At 39.5% G+C, this 16,633-nt stretch overlaps 1 protein-coding gene across 7 annotated transcripts; it reads left to right on the top strand.

The window, feature by feature from the left end:
• Positions 1 to 152: 152 nt before the first annotated feature.
• gabpb1 (GA binding protein transcription factor subunit beta 1) lies at positions 153 to 14,664 on the top strand. Of its 7 annotated transcripts, none has more exons than XM_088640788.1 (9): positions 153 to 527; positions 2,521 to 2,628; positions 3,339 to 3,506; positions 5,129 to 5,323; positions 7,827 to 7,974; positions 8,510 to 8,623; positions 10,305 to 10,481; positions 10,969 to 11,084; positions 13,323 to 14,664. In XM_088640788.1, the coding sequence occupies exons 2-9, from the start codon at positions 2,521 to 2,523 to the stop codon at positions 13,473 to 13,475; spliced, it is 1,179 nt and encodes a 392-aa protein (XP_088496914.1). In that variant the 5' UTR covers positions 153 to 527; the 3' UTR covers positions 13,476 to 14,664. The 7 variants fall into 7 exon arrangements, with proteins under 7 accessions (XP_088496914.1, XP_088496913.1, XP_088496911.1 ...); XM_088640787.1 differs by having other exon boundaries at positions 153 to 532; positions 10,302 to 10,481; XM_088640785.1 differs by having other exon boundaries at positions 154 to 527; positions 10,302 to 10,481.
• Positions 14,665 to 16,633: the final 1,969 nt, after the last annotated feature.

The following is a 16,633-nucleotide window of genomic DNA, read 5'->3' as shown; positions in this document are numbered from 1 at the left end:
GTGCAGGGCTCGGATATCTTAACGGTCTCTCTGCGTGGCGAGGAAACCCGGCAGAAATCCAGGTTTAAAACGCAAAGCGCAGCTCGAGCGCCCAGCGGTTCGTCTGCACAGCAGCTGCGCCACACCGACTTCTCGGCCACAGCGCACTACTAAGTATCACTCCGCACGCACATGTACGTTCCTCTCACTTTGTTTATTCAACAACAACACACATAAAACTACTACACATGGCCGATAACCACTACTAAGGTGCACCGGGTTTGCTTCAGATTTTAACACTGGCAGGAAAATGAGGGCAGTGCCCCATGAGGGGGTGGTTTACAAGTCGCTACCTCGATAATAACTGCCAACAGTAATTGAAGAAGAAGCTGATCACGCAGCCCCGGAATGTGCACATCCGCGCAAAATACGGGGACTTGTGAGTAAGAAAACTGGGCGCCTAGGCGAGAGAGCATCGTAACAAAACCCCCTCGGTACCCTCGCAGGCTCCGTCGGCCCGAAGTACCGCGGTCCGGTAGATCCAAACGGTAAGGTAAGGCTCGGGCGGGCATGCTTATCAATGTGGCAGGCAATAAGGAATCTTTTCCAGGTCAGTGTCGGGGTGTTTTGTGCGGCCCTACCGGATGTGGAAGTTGATCTCTTTGCTGGTGAAAAATAATTCAACTTCCCCCGGAACCCCGAGCATCCGACCGGTTTCCTGTTTATTGTATTAAACTTGCCAGGTTTCCGGGGTTACTGGCGTTTAGAGCTTTATGTTTTTTGGGGAGCAATAAGTGCCCCGCGGTGTTTACTTTGGGCTGGGGTCCCGGTGTTTTCTGGCGGCAGTGGGGGTGTTATCGGAGAAAATGGTGGCCTGGTGTTGTGCGCCTTGCCTGGCTTGGGTAGCGGGCTGTAGGGCCCGAGGGAAGCACGGTGTTGAAGAAGTAGATACGTGCAGACCGAATATGGGTAAGCGAATGGGTGTCGTGTTATCATGCAGGACCCCAGTTTGACTTTAAATACTGAACGTCAAAGCCTCGTCTGGTTTCGATCACGATTAATATGGGAGCTAGTCAATTTTATAGTTGTTACTAGCGTGCTTTGTGTTTTCTCTCCTCATCAAGCACTCCAAAGAACGTAAACGTTTGTTATACAGATCCTTTATCATTGATTTTTCCAGTTTTAGCCTGAAAAGAGCGACTTTTTTGCCTGAATCTTCAGAGAGCTGTTTTCGTTTTGATATGTACCACGGAATCCACGTCGCCATTTTGATTGTGTATAATAAAGTGTGATACTTGAAAGAGGTCCAGAATCCCCACACAAAGTTATCTACTTGTGGAGGGAGTAAAAAAACAAACGAGAGTCTAAAACAGGCGAAATACTGTTTTTATACGCGGAAAGGTGTCTTTGGGATTCGATTGACTACAAATAGAAATGAGTGTTTTCATTCGATTTTCCGCAATGAAAGTACATGCGGCTATAACTTGAACCTTCTGCTTTTACGATAATGAAAGTTTGTATGTTTAGTGAATATCGCAATTTATAATTTAAAGTAATGCAATCGATGGTATGACAGATCATTATATATAATGAGATATATATATATATTATACGTCATATTATAATATAATTTCAAGTATGAGCCTTGTTTTTCAGCTGTACTGTAAGACTGTACATTACTGTACCACTGAAGTTATAGTATATCCTCTGTGTACAACAACTGTAATGTAGGTTGTAGTGCTTTGTTGAATTAACACTGTTCCACTGCACTTTCGCCCTCTATTCTAGCAGAGCAACATATTGTACTGTTATAGTTATTGTTACATAACTATACAGTTCTGCTTAACATTTGAAACATGACCCTTTGACTGGACTGTTACTATAACAGGACTGTTCTACCTTATTGTTATTATAACCTCCTATAGTAACAGGACTATTTTGCTTCTGTTATTTTAGTTCCTTATGTAACATAAATATAAAAAAGACAATTTTCTAATTAAAAGAAAGCTCACTGCTTTTTAAATAAAGAACCAGGAGCACACCTGTGATTGAACTTCTGATAGATCTACTGCCAGAGCTCATGTTTGAGGAGAGACAGATTTCCTAGACCTGGGTGACCTCACAGCAGATGTACAGACTGGGTCAGAAACTCCTTTGTATAATCTATACTTCCCAGTCAATGACACCAGAAAGTAAACAATATAGATGCCAACTGGGGCTTCCTTAATGCAGCATTTCTGCCAGTCTCAGCTCCCTCATTGGCATGCACATGTCCAGTCACCCTAGATCTGCCATCATGCAGTGATGGTGTCTTTAATTTAGACCCTGATGACTAGCATCTGTTGCTGTCTGCTCAATGTGCCATGCCCACCGAGACTGTGTCACGGTGCTTAAGAAGTGGTAGTTACAATGGACAGGTGTGTGTTTACATGCACACTACCTGTTTTGATGTATCGCTTGGTGTGAATGAGGTGTGAGGCCAAAAAAAAAGTCATTTTCGCTTGGCTTTAAAAGTGATGAACTGTTACTTTTTGATGTTAGATGTCCCTGGTGGATCTGGGCAAGAAGCTGCTTGAGGCAGCCCGGGCAGGACAGGATGATGAAGTCCGTATTCTGATGGCTAATGGAGCACCGTTCACTACAGACTGGGTAAGGACTGCAGCACGGGTGTGCTGAAATGACATGGCTGCACAATGGTTTTTTCACTTAATGCCAAAAGCACCATGACAGCAACTGCTTTACCTCTGATAATTGGCATTTGTATGCATGCTAGGGATATTAAGCTTATCATAATAATAAAGAAGGTTCACTACTGATTAAACTCTTTGAACATGTTTATGATATGATGGATCCCATTTGTACATTTGATCAGATCACTTTCGCATAGGTATTGAACTGTTAACTGTCAGCTTTTGAATATCCTAGCAAGTGCTTGAGAGTTTTAATTTTTTGCTAAAATGCGCTGTGCAAGAATGCCCTTTCTTCTGTCTAGCTGAGAGAAAGATTTTTCTTCTAATGAAATTATTTTTCTTAAGGCATACTGAATTTCGTCATACCACCAGCCTGCATGAGTGTTATTTACTTCTGTTTTGACCAAGGAGGATTTGATAAGGAGTGATCCAGTCTCTCTTCCCTTGGGTCACAGCTAATTTATAATTTTAAATGTTATTTTTATTAAAAGGCACAATTAAACTCCTCTCATTCATATTAGGGTTGAAAGCATTAGTGCCTTTTTTGTTTGAATAACTTGAAAGCAGTGCTTCTTTACAAGGGTTAATGTGACAGTTAAAGAAGTGAACACAGTCCAGTTAAACACATTTTTTTCAGAACCCTGACCCTTTCTGCTTTTTTTCTGTTAGCTTGGAACGTCACCCCTGCACCTCTCGGCCCAGTATGGGCATTATTCCACCACAGAAGTCCTGCTCAGGGCAGGGGTGAGTCGGGATGCCAGGACCAAGGTGGACCGAACCCCCTTACACATGGCGGCTTCAGAGGGCCACGCTCGTATTGTGGAGGTGCTGCTGAAGGTAATGACTCCAGTCCATCTGACCTGTGGGAAGGATTCCAAATGCTCACAGACATCTGTGGGATGTAATGGTGACCCAAATGTCTTGGCAGGTTGCTGACATTTTTCAAGGTCCTGTGATTCTGGCTGCATGTAAAATATTTTCAAAACATACTAAATTTGCATAACAGTATAGAGTGCCCTTCAAATTTATTCATCCACCTGAATGAAATGGGAACAGAAATGTTTCTAGCAGAAAGATTTACAGATTGGATAATGTCTTGCTTAGCATTGCACAGAGATAAATCATATTTATCAGAAATAATCTTGTTCACACACCTAGTAGTTGGTATTTTATAAATCCTGCTCTGGCAGAGATCTCAGTGACTAGAAGCCTTATAATGTGTACTGATAGATTCTTTCTCTTCAGAGGGAGAGGTTTGACCATACCTCCCGGCAGAAGAGCCCTAAGTTCTTCAGACCCACTGGTTTCTGTTTTGTGAGCTCCTGAGGTTGAACCACAAATGGTTTTAATTGGTTTGAGGATCGAAGACTGAGTCAAGAACATTTGTATGCAGTTATCCACTTCTTTGCTGATTTGGGTATATTCTTTGGATAATTGTCACACTGGAAAATCTGTTTTTGTCCATTCCTGAACTTCTTGGCAGAGGGATCAAGATTCTGGCGAAAATGTTCTGGTACGTAGGGAAAATCATGAATACCAACATTTTAAAAAGGACTCCTGAGTCTGTAGAAGTAATATAACCCAAAACATAATAGGGGCCTCCCTCTCCACCATCTTTCATAGTGAATGTGAGAGTTTTCTCAGTATTTGCTCTATCTTTGTATGGCCCACGCAGCACTGATGTGGATGTCAAAGAGCTCAATTTTAATTTTATCTGACCACAATACATAGTTCAAATTGTCATTTTCTTGTAGTTCAGGAAATACGAGTTTTGTGTCTTGTTCAAGAAGAGGCAACTTTCCTTGCAACCTCTCCATTTATACCACATTCACATATAATGTCAAGTGATGTTGATGCTTTGTATTCAATATTTTTTTCAGACTTCCAGAATTCAATATTTTTTAGACTTGTGAAATCTCAAGTCAGAATTTGTGTTCTTGTTTCAAGGGTATTAATAAATCTGAAGAGCGCGGTATATACTTACAATCATTAAAACTACTCAGAAAAATTAAATGCTTCCCCTAGCTGAGTTCTTGTTAATTTCAACACCGTAATAAAATGGCTTCTCACTTTTTAGGGATGCTTTTGGAAGTTACCTTGACATTGTATTTTTCAATATTACATTTCTAATTTCTTGATCATTTCTAAGTCAGATCTTTTGGTATGTTGGAAGTGTGAAACTTAAGGTACAGTTATGGTGTATCGAAATTTATTATTAAAACCATGAAGCACTACAGGCTATACACCAAAAGGCTGCACAAGTATGGCTTTGATGTAGTAATTCTGTTTGCTAGTTGTCTTTAGAGTGCACTAAATTGAACAGTGATTGCAAAACAATAGTAGTTTCATAGCAAAAAAATCAGACCTGTTAGATACTTTCATCATCCCTTTCCATTTGTAAATGTGGAAAGTTCACCAGCAACAGTACATGCATTGATTTAGGATTTGTTTGTTTCTAGCATGGAGCTGACGTGAATGCCAAAGACATGCTGAAAATGACAGCCCTTCACTGGGCCACAGAGCATGGCCATCGAGACGTCGTGGAGCTTTTAATAAAATATGGTGCTGATGTTCATGCACAGAGTAAATTCTGCAAGAATGCACTGGACATTGCAGTTGACAATGCAAATGAAGAACTGGCAGAAATTCTTCAGGTAATTCCCCAGTTATTTTCCCTTTGAATTGCATCTAAAACAGATGGGTATAATGAATACAGTCTAACAACATTCTGTGATGTACAGTGGGTATAGAAAGTCACCACCTCCTTTCAAAATGTTCGCCTTTTGTTGCCCTAAAGCCCCAACAGAAGACAAAATCAGACTTTTTCCAGTTTTATTTACAAATTGTACCTTGCAACATGAAATAAAAAAGGAAAGCAAAACTTCCAGAAAAAAAATAAAAATAAAAAAGTAGGTTGGATAAGAGAACAGCCCCCCATGAGTTAATACTTGGTGGAAGCACCTTATGCTTGAATTACAGCCTTGAGTCTGTTTGGATACATCTCTACTACCTTTGCACACCTAGAGGGAGGGATATTTGCCCATTCCTCCTTACAGAATTGTTCAAGCTCGCTCAAACTGCGTGGCGACCGTTGATGGACTGTCCTCTTCATGTCATTCCAAAAGTTTTCAGTGGGATTTAGGTGAGGGCTCTGACTAAGCCACTCAAGGACATTCACCGTCCTGTCCTTCAGCCACTGTACACTTGCTTTGGCGGTGTGCTTTGGGTCATTGTCATTTTGAAAGGTGAACCATCTTCCTATTTTCAACTGCCAGATGTACCATTTTGCATTCCGGCCAAAAGGTTTGATTTTGGTCTCATCTGACCACAGCACTTTTTGCCCCTTGGCCACAGAATTTTTAAGGTGCTTTTTAGAAAAACGAGACTTGACGTAGCTTTTTTCTTGCCACCCTCAAATACAGGCCAGGTTTGCGGAGCGCTTGTGATATTGTTGTCACATGGACACAATGACCAGTCTTTGTAATAAAGGCCTGTAGCTTGTTCAAAGTTTCTGTTGGCCTGGTCTAGGCATGGTCTGGGTGGTGCCATACACCTTCCACTTCTTAATGATGGTCTTGACTGTGCTCCATGGGATCCTTACAACCTTTTTATACCAATCTCCTGACTTGTGCCATTTTGTGCAAGTTTACAAATGCAATTGTAAGGGGGGTGAGCACTTTTCCAAATAAGGTATTTTACTGTTGTAATATTATATGATTATATTTGACTCTTCTAAAAATGTAAGTATTTCTGTATTGGCAGAAGTTAGAAGTTTTATTCTTAGTGATTTTGATTCTGAACTTTGATTAACGTTGTGGTTCCTTGACAATTTAACAATTGTATCTATAATTGAAGCTAATGAGAACCAGTGTAAACATTTTCCATTTTGCTGGTGGCCTCCTATTTGACTGTCAGATGCAATGCAATGTGTTCTTCCCATTCTTCCTAGGTCTGGGTCAAATACCAACTAGGGCTGGGCGATAATTCGATAACGATAATTATCGTGGTAAAATTTTCCTCGGTATAAATTTAACAAAAGTTTGATAAATGTTCAATATATATGTTTATGCTTTTGCGCACAAAATACTGCGCGAGTGCGCATGTGTGTTGCAGACTGGGCTGCTAACGTGGTGTTGTTTACCCACACGGTGGTGGCTGACAGGATTGTAGTTAGAGTGGAGAAATGAGCGACACTGAAGCAAATGTAGTGCTGCCAATGACCAGCTCGAAGGACGATGACATTGTCAACAGAAAAGGTCATTCAACTTAATTTGGAGATATTTTGGCTTTTTACGATCAGGCATAAAACAGAGCACTTTAAACTTTGCAGTCTGAGCCATCTTCTATGTGTGTTTTATCACACTGCAGTATTTAATGTTTCTATTGAGATATTTATTTTGTAAATTTTACTCATGCATATTTTGACATAAAGACTTGAATACTTTCTATTAATTTGTTTAATGTTTCTGCTGTTTGGCAAGTGTTTGTTGTGTTCTTAAAATAAAGAGTTGTTTAAGTTTCCAATTAACTGTTTCTTCAACTTTCACTCAGAAGAAAAAATCTGCCTTTAAACATGAAAGATATAATTTGAGATTTATCGTGATAATTATCGATATCGACTGATATTAAATTTTTTATCGTGATTATGTTTTTGGCCATATCGCCCAGCCCTAATACCAACCCTGATGCACCTGCTAGTTACAAAATACAAATTCTTTTTTTGACCAGAAGAAAGAGGCATTTTGCAAACAGCAGGCTGGCATCAATTAAATGGGTTCACAGCTTATGTGTGGAGAATGGATATATGTTTTGATTTAGCCCAGGGTCTAGTTTACTGTAAAAGATGACACTAAATTAGAAGAAGCAGTGCTCTCTGATCAGTATAAAAACAAGATTTATTCTTTTAAATGATGCAGTGAAAAATGATACAATGAAGGCATGTACGCTGCCGGATTAGGTTTAAGGGGAGTTGTTTCTTGACCTGCAGCATGTCTGTCTAGGATCAAAGGCTGCAGCTCCAAAGGGCTTTATCCCAGACCACAGCATGGCTTCATAGGAAGTCCTCAAATAAAGAGTGTACTAGCGATGGGCATGAACTTAGTCAGTTCTTTAATGATTAACAGCGGACCCTACACTGACTGTTTGCCTTCTCCACAGGTGTCCATGCAAAACCAGATCAACACAAACCCAGAAAGTCCCGACACAGTCACGATACACACAGCTACGCCTCAGTTTATAATTGGTCCTGGAGGAGTGGTGAATCTTGCAGGCCTGGTTTCGGCTGCCAATTCCTCAAAATCAACAGGTATGCTGTCTGGGAACATGAAGTGCTTTGCCGAGCTGTTGCAGTGTGTTACAGGCCTGGTGGCTGAAGTAACGAAAACTTTGTGTTGCAAAGATTTATTACTCGTCATGTGGTGGACATTAGCCTTTACTGTAACATGGCAGTCAGCTCTAATGCACAAGCTAATCAATAGCAGGTATATGTTTAATTTGCAGTCTGTCACTTCTCATTTTTTTGCAGTGTAGAGTGAATAGTGATAGGTCTGGGTATTGTTGGCACATCCAAGTTTTTTTTTTAAACAAAATTTGGCTTTCCTAGCAACATTTAATATCCCAATATGCAAGATGCTGGAATCTGCTATAGGCTGATAAACAGAGTTGTTCTAATACTGATGGAGCATAGATGTACATCATATCTTAGGACTTTTAGGTTTAGGATTGCGGATTGTGTTTTATATTCTTCAGTTCTGATTAAAAAAATTAAAAAGAGATTTAATGTATTGTTAGTAAATGGAAAACCAGGGTTGTATACTAATTTGTGTTAAATCTCTTCTTAGATGAAGCGGGTGTGTCAACAGTACAGTTTGGCAACTCATCAACATCAGTATTAGCTACATTAGCAGCTTTAGCAGAAGCATCTGCTCCCTTATCCAATTCATCTGAAACTCCAGGTACTATGTGTTAAGTTGTTAAAAATATAATTGAGATTTTTTTAGGCAAAAAGCTCAGTACTGCTACACCCCCTATAAACCCTCTCAGTTGAAGAATTGCATTGCCAGACAAAAGGAGGTGTTAGGAGGGGGAAAAAGTCCCGCTTACTTTTCCAGGCTGCCCGAGGAGTAAGTTGCACTGTACTTTCCTGGGGCACGGTGATACACGATATAATTATTTACCCAAATATATTACACTAGCTGTGTCACCATTAAACCAAGGGTGTGGTAGTGGTATACAAATGATTGTTCTGGTTAATAGTGTAGTACTTCAGTTTTTTAAATGGTTTTATGATAATGTAAATTAGCAGATGTGGTCATGTTACCTTTACCAAAACAAAGATATCTACATATGTAAACTTTGAAATAAGTGTCTGAAGAGTCTTTGACAGTACATCATTTTACTTTAAATAGGAGAGTGTTATTTTTTACTTTACCATTTTATTCTGGATAAATACAGTACCCGAATGCTTCGAACAGATGCAGCCAGCAGTACAGGCGGTTGGTCTGGATAATGGAACTAACCCAGTGCTTGGAGTGGGGAGCTGAGTCAGTGTAGGGTGCAAAGGAGCAAGCAGGGGTTAATTCCACACTAGAAAGCGGAAATAAAAAGCAGCTTGTCAGCATGACACACCACCTTACGCCCGAAGAACGCCTTTTGGTAAAAAACACTACCTTTTCTTGTCTCCTCCAATTTCACCTGGAGATTAACCTCTTTATCCTGATGCTTTTCCTGGCTCACTATGACGTGGATGCCTGTGATCAGACTGAGTCTTGATATGGGTTTGACTAACTGAGGCAGGGTATTAGAAAAGAGGAACGTACAGGGAGTGTCTATTGAGTTTATCAGAACTTTTGACATGAATGAAGATGCTGCCCCAAAGATGGTGTTTTGAAATTGCATTATGAGATACTTGACCTTTTAGAATTCTAGTCCAAGCAAAACAAAGGGTAATGACAGCATCCAGTCTGCAGAGTAGAGTGCACATTAAAACACAAATTAAAGGAAGGTTTTACATCAGATGAAAGCATTAGCTTTTGTCTCCTTATGTCATGTATGATCTTTAAGTGGACAGAATTCAAATACTCTTCTTTCCAAGAGGACTTATCAAAGCCAACATCTCCAATTGTATAGGCTATATCACAGCAAATGTTTTTTTTAGATGACTGCACAAGTCATCACATCCCAGAAGTGTTTGCTTTTCTTTTGTATTTCCTCACAGTCAATGATCTACAGTATAATTTAACATTGACTCATGGAGATTAAACCCCTGTGTTTGTGGTGGCGCAAAAGTCACAGAAGACTAGATCTTCGAGGCAATTTCAATGTGCAAAAAAAATAAAAAGGTAGATCAACTTAAAGCTGTGATGTGAACTGCTTGACAGCTTTATTATTTGTAAAGACATCTATTTTCTTTGTGCTTGGTGTTTCTTTCACCATGTTCTTTAGGCCATTTCCATCAATTAGGGAGAAATTACCACTAAATCTTCAAAGTTGACACCTCTGTGTAACAAGTTCTTTAAAACACATGCTCCTGTTGTTGTGATACATGCAAACTTTGCTTGATTTGCACATGGTAAAGTTTATACCCTGTAGTTTTATATCTTACGTACTGTGATATTTTTTCTCTTTGTTCAGTAGTTGCAACAGAAGAAGTGGTAACAGCAGACTCAGTGGATGGGGCCATTCAGCAGGTCGTCAGCTCTGGGGGGCAGCAAGTCATCACTATTGTTACAGATGGCATCCAGCTTGGCAACTTACAGACAGCAAGTGGCATAGGCCAGCCCATCATCGTGACAATGCCAGACGGCCAGCAAGGTAAATTTCGAACCATATTGCAAAGATATTTAATGATGGAAAATATTTGATATGTAACACATGCAGAAGAAGGAAGCAAGTATAGATATTGCATTTGTATTTCACAATCTGTTTCACAGTTTAGATTATGATTTGTTTGTCCCCTATGGAATTAAAATTCCATAGGGGACCAATACCCTGCTATGGTGGACGTGGACAGATGAGACGGTAGTAAAAAGGTGTGTTGCCCCGGCGTCCTGTCTAAAGTCCTCTTTGGGATGAATTTCTCACATCCCCCTGATCTGCTGTGTAGAGGGGCTGCACTTCAGAGATAGATGAAGCAGGTCTGTTCTGATTTATAATGCTTTGGGATGAAACACTATATGAACGGATGTAATTATAAAAATCATTAAGAACACTTGCTTTTTAAATATCCAGGAAGCATTTTTATTCTCTGACCGGTGTTGTCATAGAAAGTTGTAGCTTAAAAAGTTTTTCTATGTTATAGTTTTAACAGTGCCGGCCACAGACATTGCAGAAGAGACTGTAATCAGCGAAGAGCCATCTGTCAAGAGACAACGTATAGAGATCATTGAAAATCATGTGGAAAACACAGGAATTGAAGTAAGTCTGTCTATAGGTGGCTTTTTTCTGAGATTTAAAAAAAATACACAAGCTTTATTTAGAACTTCAGCCTTTGGTTATTTTTGCTACTATTTGTCTATGTTCTCTGCATTGTCACCGGACTTTATGTTTGGTCTTCTGTGCTTGAGCATAAATATGAAAAATGATAATTCCCCACAGTTTTTCCACTTGAAAACAGTTTAGAATCCATACATGCAGAAGAGGAATGAATTGATAATGAAACTGAAATTGTGAAGCCATTGTGAGTAGGGACATGTTTCTTGACAGTTGTTAATATAGAAGTGGAAGCATTGGTTTGCTTATGAGATTGCAAAAGTAATTCGTGATCTTGTCATTTTAGGTACAGTATGAACAGCCAAGGTAATCTAGTGGATAAAGGGATTGAATTAGAGGAGAAAAGAGAGAAGTAGAAGAATGGAGATAATAAAGGACTATACGGCAGAATGCATGGCAGAAGAGAGTGCCAGGCACACACCACATTAATGACACAGAACATGGCTGAATATATTTGAATATATATTTTTTTACTTAAAAAGGCATTTTTACAGCATAAACTTGTAGCTGCAAAGCTACTTTAACTTTGACACATCAAAAAGATAAATGTTTTTTTGTTTTTCAATAAAAAATCTGTAATGTTTGCCAATAAAATAAGTTTCCTCAACTTATTATCTCACTTGGTTATTTGTGGTAATATTAGGAAGTATGACTGTGAATTAATGTCCCCTTGCATTTTATATCTATATACATTAAACGTGCCATCAAGGAAGTAATATAAAGGATGTGACCGGTTCACAGCAATAAGTTTTTATATCAAAGATTGGAAAAAAGATGAGAAGATATTGTAAGGTGAAGTTAAGTTAGTTGACCTAATTAAGATTTTAAGTCAAGTATTATGAAACACTGAACACGAGCAAAATCAACTTTTAAATCCTCTACTGGAATTCGGCCTTTTGTGTAGCATGGAAATATTAAGGAGCAGAGCTTTATTTGAAAGTGCTGTAATGCCAGGTAACTGGTAATACTAATGTATATCTAATATACTATCCTTGGAGTTCAAAATGGTTTGTATTATTTCATAGCATTTGATTGTTTTTCCCCCAATTAAAATGCCAAATGTTTCAGATGTTTTAAAAAGTTTTAGATCAGGGTTTTATTTTGAGGTTGTCGCAATTTATAGTACAGTATTTGACTTCAGTAATAGAAATGGGAATAGGCAGACAGAGGCAAAGAATCTGAAGTATGTGCACATTAATAATACAGAACGTTTTAATGGTGATGTGGAGCTGTCTGTAAAACAATGTTCATTTTACTGTGCATTAAGGCTAGTCATGCAGTCATTAAAATTTGTAATCCAAAGCAAGTGATTTGCATATCTGCTCTGGGAAGACAGTTGAGTTGCATGTGTTCTTAGAAAATCCCAACACCTACAACTGCTTCTTTTAATTGGAGAGTCTCTGTTCATAATTATGATTATTTATGTGGCATGGTATGGTTTCATTTGACAGTCATTTTAATTAGTTTTACAATGTGTATTGATATATTTGTCTCCAGGGACATTATTTTCCATCGCTGATAAAATCTGCTGCACGGAGAATGTGTAGATGCAGAATGACCTTCATCTCATAAGTGATATGTAGCCAGTTTGTCTTGAATACATTTTCAGATAAAAAAATGATTTAATGCAATAGACTTTTTTCATTTATAAAGATCGTCTGATTGCCTATATCTTGTTCACTTTGTTTTGGAAGGCAGTTCATAAAGTATTGATCTACATACAAGAAATGACTTATGGGAGTTGAACAAAAGTTACGAAATGCCAACTTAAAGAAATGAGTATTGATTTGGGGATTTAAATAAGGTTGCTGTGACTTGGAGCCATGAAATCCAAGAGCTCAATGAAATGAAACTGCAGCCGTGTAGTTTAACGTGGTGTTTGTCTCACGGGCTGAAACTCATGCAGTTGTATTTACCTGCCAGGAGAGCAGGGCACTCACAATTGTAGGACTCGGTGCTGTCAGGGTTTTTCATTTCCAGTCGTTTTTGAATAAAGAGAAGGCACAAGAAACGGGTGACGAACGCCAGTTCACACAGCAGACACTGCTGTCTGGGGAACAGCAGCGAGACTAGATCTCCGTGGAAATGAACTCCTTTCAGTGACTCCTTAAGACGTGTTCTGCTCGTCTCAAACCAGCTTTCTGCTTTCCTATGCACCCACAGGAGAAAGAAGCTCTTCAGAAACAGTTAGAGGAGGCTAATCGGGAAGCCCAGAAGTACCGGCAGCAGCTTTTGAAGAAGGAGAAGGAGGCCGAGGCATACAGGCAGAAGCTAGAGGCGATCACTCGACACCAGTCTCATAAAAAGGCCGTGTGAGCAGACGGGAGGGGGATGGACTCGAGAAAGGCTGCTCTCAGGCGAGCGGTTGAAACAGTGTAACAGGCAGTGGGGAGGGTTTGTGGTCGCTCTTCGTCATTTTACCCACAGATGGAGGCGTGTGGAAGGAAGATCCCCCACATGCTTCTCCAGGTAGAAGAACTGACCGGCCCATTGCAGGGTCCTGGATTGTCCATTCTTCGTTATGGAAAGCTTTCTGCTATGAAAAGACATTTTCTTCACTATAAAAGCACTTCTTGTACCAATATCGGTGTGTAAATAATCCTGAGTACAGGCTGAATTTAATGCCGGTGTTTTATTCTTCATTTGTGTTTTTTTTTAATAAAAGGAAGGTGGTGCTATAGAAGTTTTGCCTTTGCACTGCAGTGACACCCAGATAAAACAGAACCCTCTTACCTTTTCAAGGAGAACCAAGAAATCAGGCTGAAAGGGGTGAATTTGTGTATTTTGTGTTTTGGCAGATCGGTGTAGCAATGTGGGTTTTACTATACAGAAATGAAGACGTGAGCTTAGCCTGATAGTGGTGTCCATAAAAAAAAAATAAAAACCTTGCAAAAATCCAATTCAGTTCGATTTGGTCACAGGATGAATTTGGTGAATCTTCACAACTTGTGTATTTCAGCACATGGTGGAAATCCTACATTGTTTGCCAAAGTTAGACACTACATAACATGGGATACTCCAACTGTTTTTTTAGCAGACGGCTCTCTTCGCTGCTTTGTGCATTGAGCTGTATGATTCCAGTACAGATACCTGAGCCTTGTGGTATGCTCTTGGCTCCTTAAGCCTCCCTAAGGGCATTAAGGCCAAAATCCCTACAAATTCACTTTGAATGTTCTAGTTACAATGGAAGGAGTCTTTTCAGTGTCATGTTTTACTGTATCTGTGCCTCATGGCTCTGCAACTGAGGTTGGATAAGAACCAAGTTCTGATTTGTCAGGAATGAAATGAAAAGGTGAGCTGTCATTCTCTGCTTATACACATCTCGGACACTCTTCCCGATACTAAGAGCACTACCAGACTGAAATGAGAACTGGCTTTTAAATGTCATGTATTTAATACATTTTATGTAGTTGATTGAGCCTTCTCGCATAAATTTGTAAAGGAGTAGTTTTTTTCTTTTTATATTTCTCTTTTAAAATAAATGAAATCATGTTTGAAGGATGAATGGAGTTCTGAATGTTTTATCGCTCATTCCGGGAAGCTGTTTCTTATGTTCTGTAGGCTCAGGAGATTACCAGATATAAGAATTTGAGGAAGCTCAAGGAAGTCTTCTTGGTCTTGCAATTTCAGAACCGTGGCAGCAGCCCCTCAGAAATTTCCTGTCCTTTTATTCTCCTTCGTAATTAAGAGTTTTTTAATGAAAAGATTTTACTTTACAAGCATGTAATTTTAGAAACTATTAACATCCTGTTTTGTAAATTGGTTAATTCAATACAGCATCAAATCTATGTCTTTATATGGCAGATACAGTGATACTCCAGAATTATTGGCACCCCTTGATTAAACATGAAGAAAAGTCCTAATAAAATAAACCACATAGATCATATGCAAGAGGAATACTTGTCCTTTTTTTCTAAAACATTTTTTTCATTTCAAGGTTCAATTGGAAACCAAATAATTCTGTTACTTCAAGATCACTTCAAATACGATGAAACACATCTGAAAAATAATATATTTGTACTTATAGAAGTTCAGTTTTATCTTAATGATCTAATGTGTGTACTTTAGTGACTTCCTGTTTCCCTAGGGTATAAAAATGATTAAATGCACACAGAAAAACCTTTTGTCATCCATCAGCATGGGGAAGGTCAAAGAACTTACCACAGAAATGAGGCTAAGCATTGTTGATCTTCACGAAGCACATAATGGGGATAAAAAAATAAGTAAAATCTTAAAAATATCAATATTGACTGTCAGGGGCATAATTAAAAACTTCAACACCACTGGAGTGGCGGTTAATTTGCCAGGAAGAGGATGCAAGCCCATCTTGTCCTTTGCCAAATGCTATTGGCCCTTTGGGAGTGGGTGCTGTGGTCAGATGAGACCAAAATTGAACTTTTTGTCCACAGTCATCACGGGTATGTTTGGCGTAAGAAGAGGAATGCATACAGTATTCCGAATAGAGCCTCATACCTACTGTTCAATATGGTGGGCTGGGGGATCTTTGATACGCTGGGGCTGCTTTGCTGCCAGTGGTCCTGGGGCCCTCATTAAGATCGGTGGCATCATGAGTTCTCAAAAGAACCAGGCCGGTTTGGCCAGAAACCTGGTTGCTTCTGCCAGGAGGCTGCGTCTTGGCCGAAGATGGATCTTTCAATGTGACAAGGATCCAAAACACTTTTTGGCCATGGCCATCTCAGTCCCCTGACGTGAATCCTATTGAAAACCTGTGGTCTGAGCTGACGAGGGCTGTCCATTAGTGCACACCTACACACCTCAAGGATCTGGAAAGGTTCTGCATGGAGGAATGGGCTATGATCCCTGCCAATGAGTACTACAAACAGGGGTGCCAATAATTGTTTATTTGGGGGAAAATAATATTGTTTTTTTATCTTGGTTGATTCGATTGAATCATTAATTCAGGATAATAAATTCCTTATGTTGGCAATATATATCTTAATGAACTTATTGTTTTATACTTATTTTTTTCTTTATATTTATCAAGGGGTGCCAATACTTCCGGAGTCCACTGTAGCATTCAATAAACCGACGAAAGGTATCTTTTCGCTTCTTTTTCTGATTGTGAATTTCATTTGCTTTTGCAAAGGGAGCACAGTAACACACAAAGAACACCTGTTGCAGAAAAGCCATAATGCCTTGCTCAGAGTAATGCACGAAAATATTGCATAAAAAGCCTTCGTCACGCCTGTGGAAGATACTGCCATGTGCGGGTTTTCCCATGCTCGGCTTCGATCAGGCGGCTGAGTAAATATCACTCATTCATACGCAGCGCAGCGCAGGTCAAAGTAAACCTCCGTTCCGTGGCTTCTAAAATTGGGCTGCTAAAACCCTATCTTTTAATGAGATGTTCAGGATCTCTTCCTTGTTTGTTTTTGCCACAAGCCAGGCTATAATGAAACGGTGGGCGTTTCGTTATCTGGTTTCAGGTAACTATGGTTATGGTTTATGTCTCT

This window comes from Lepisosteus platostomus, chromosome 7 (assembly GCF_059453375.1).
Source record: "Lepisosteus platostomus isolate fLepPlt1 chromosome 7, fLepPlt1.hap1, whole genome shotgun sequence".
Taxonomy (NCBI): domain Eukaryota; kingdom Metazoa; phylum Chordata; class Actinopteri; order Semionotiformes; family Lepisosteidae; genus Lepisosteus; species Lepisosteus platostomus.
This window is presented reverse-complemented; position numbering and strand designations above follow the sequence as displayed.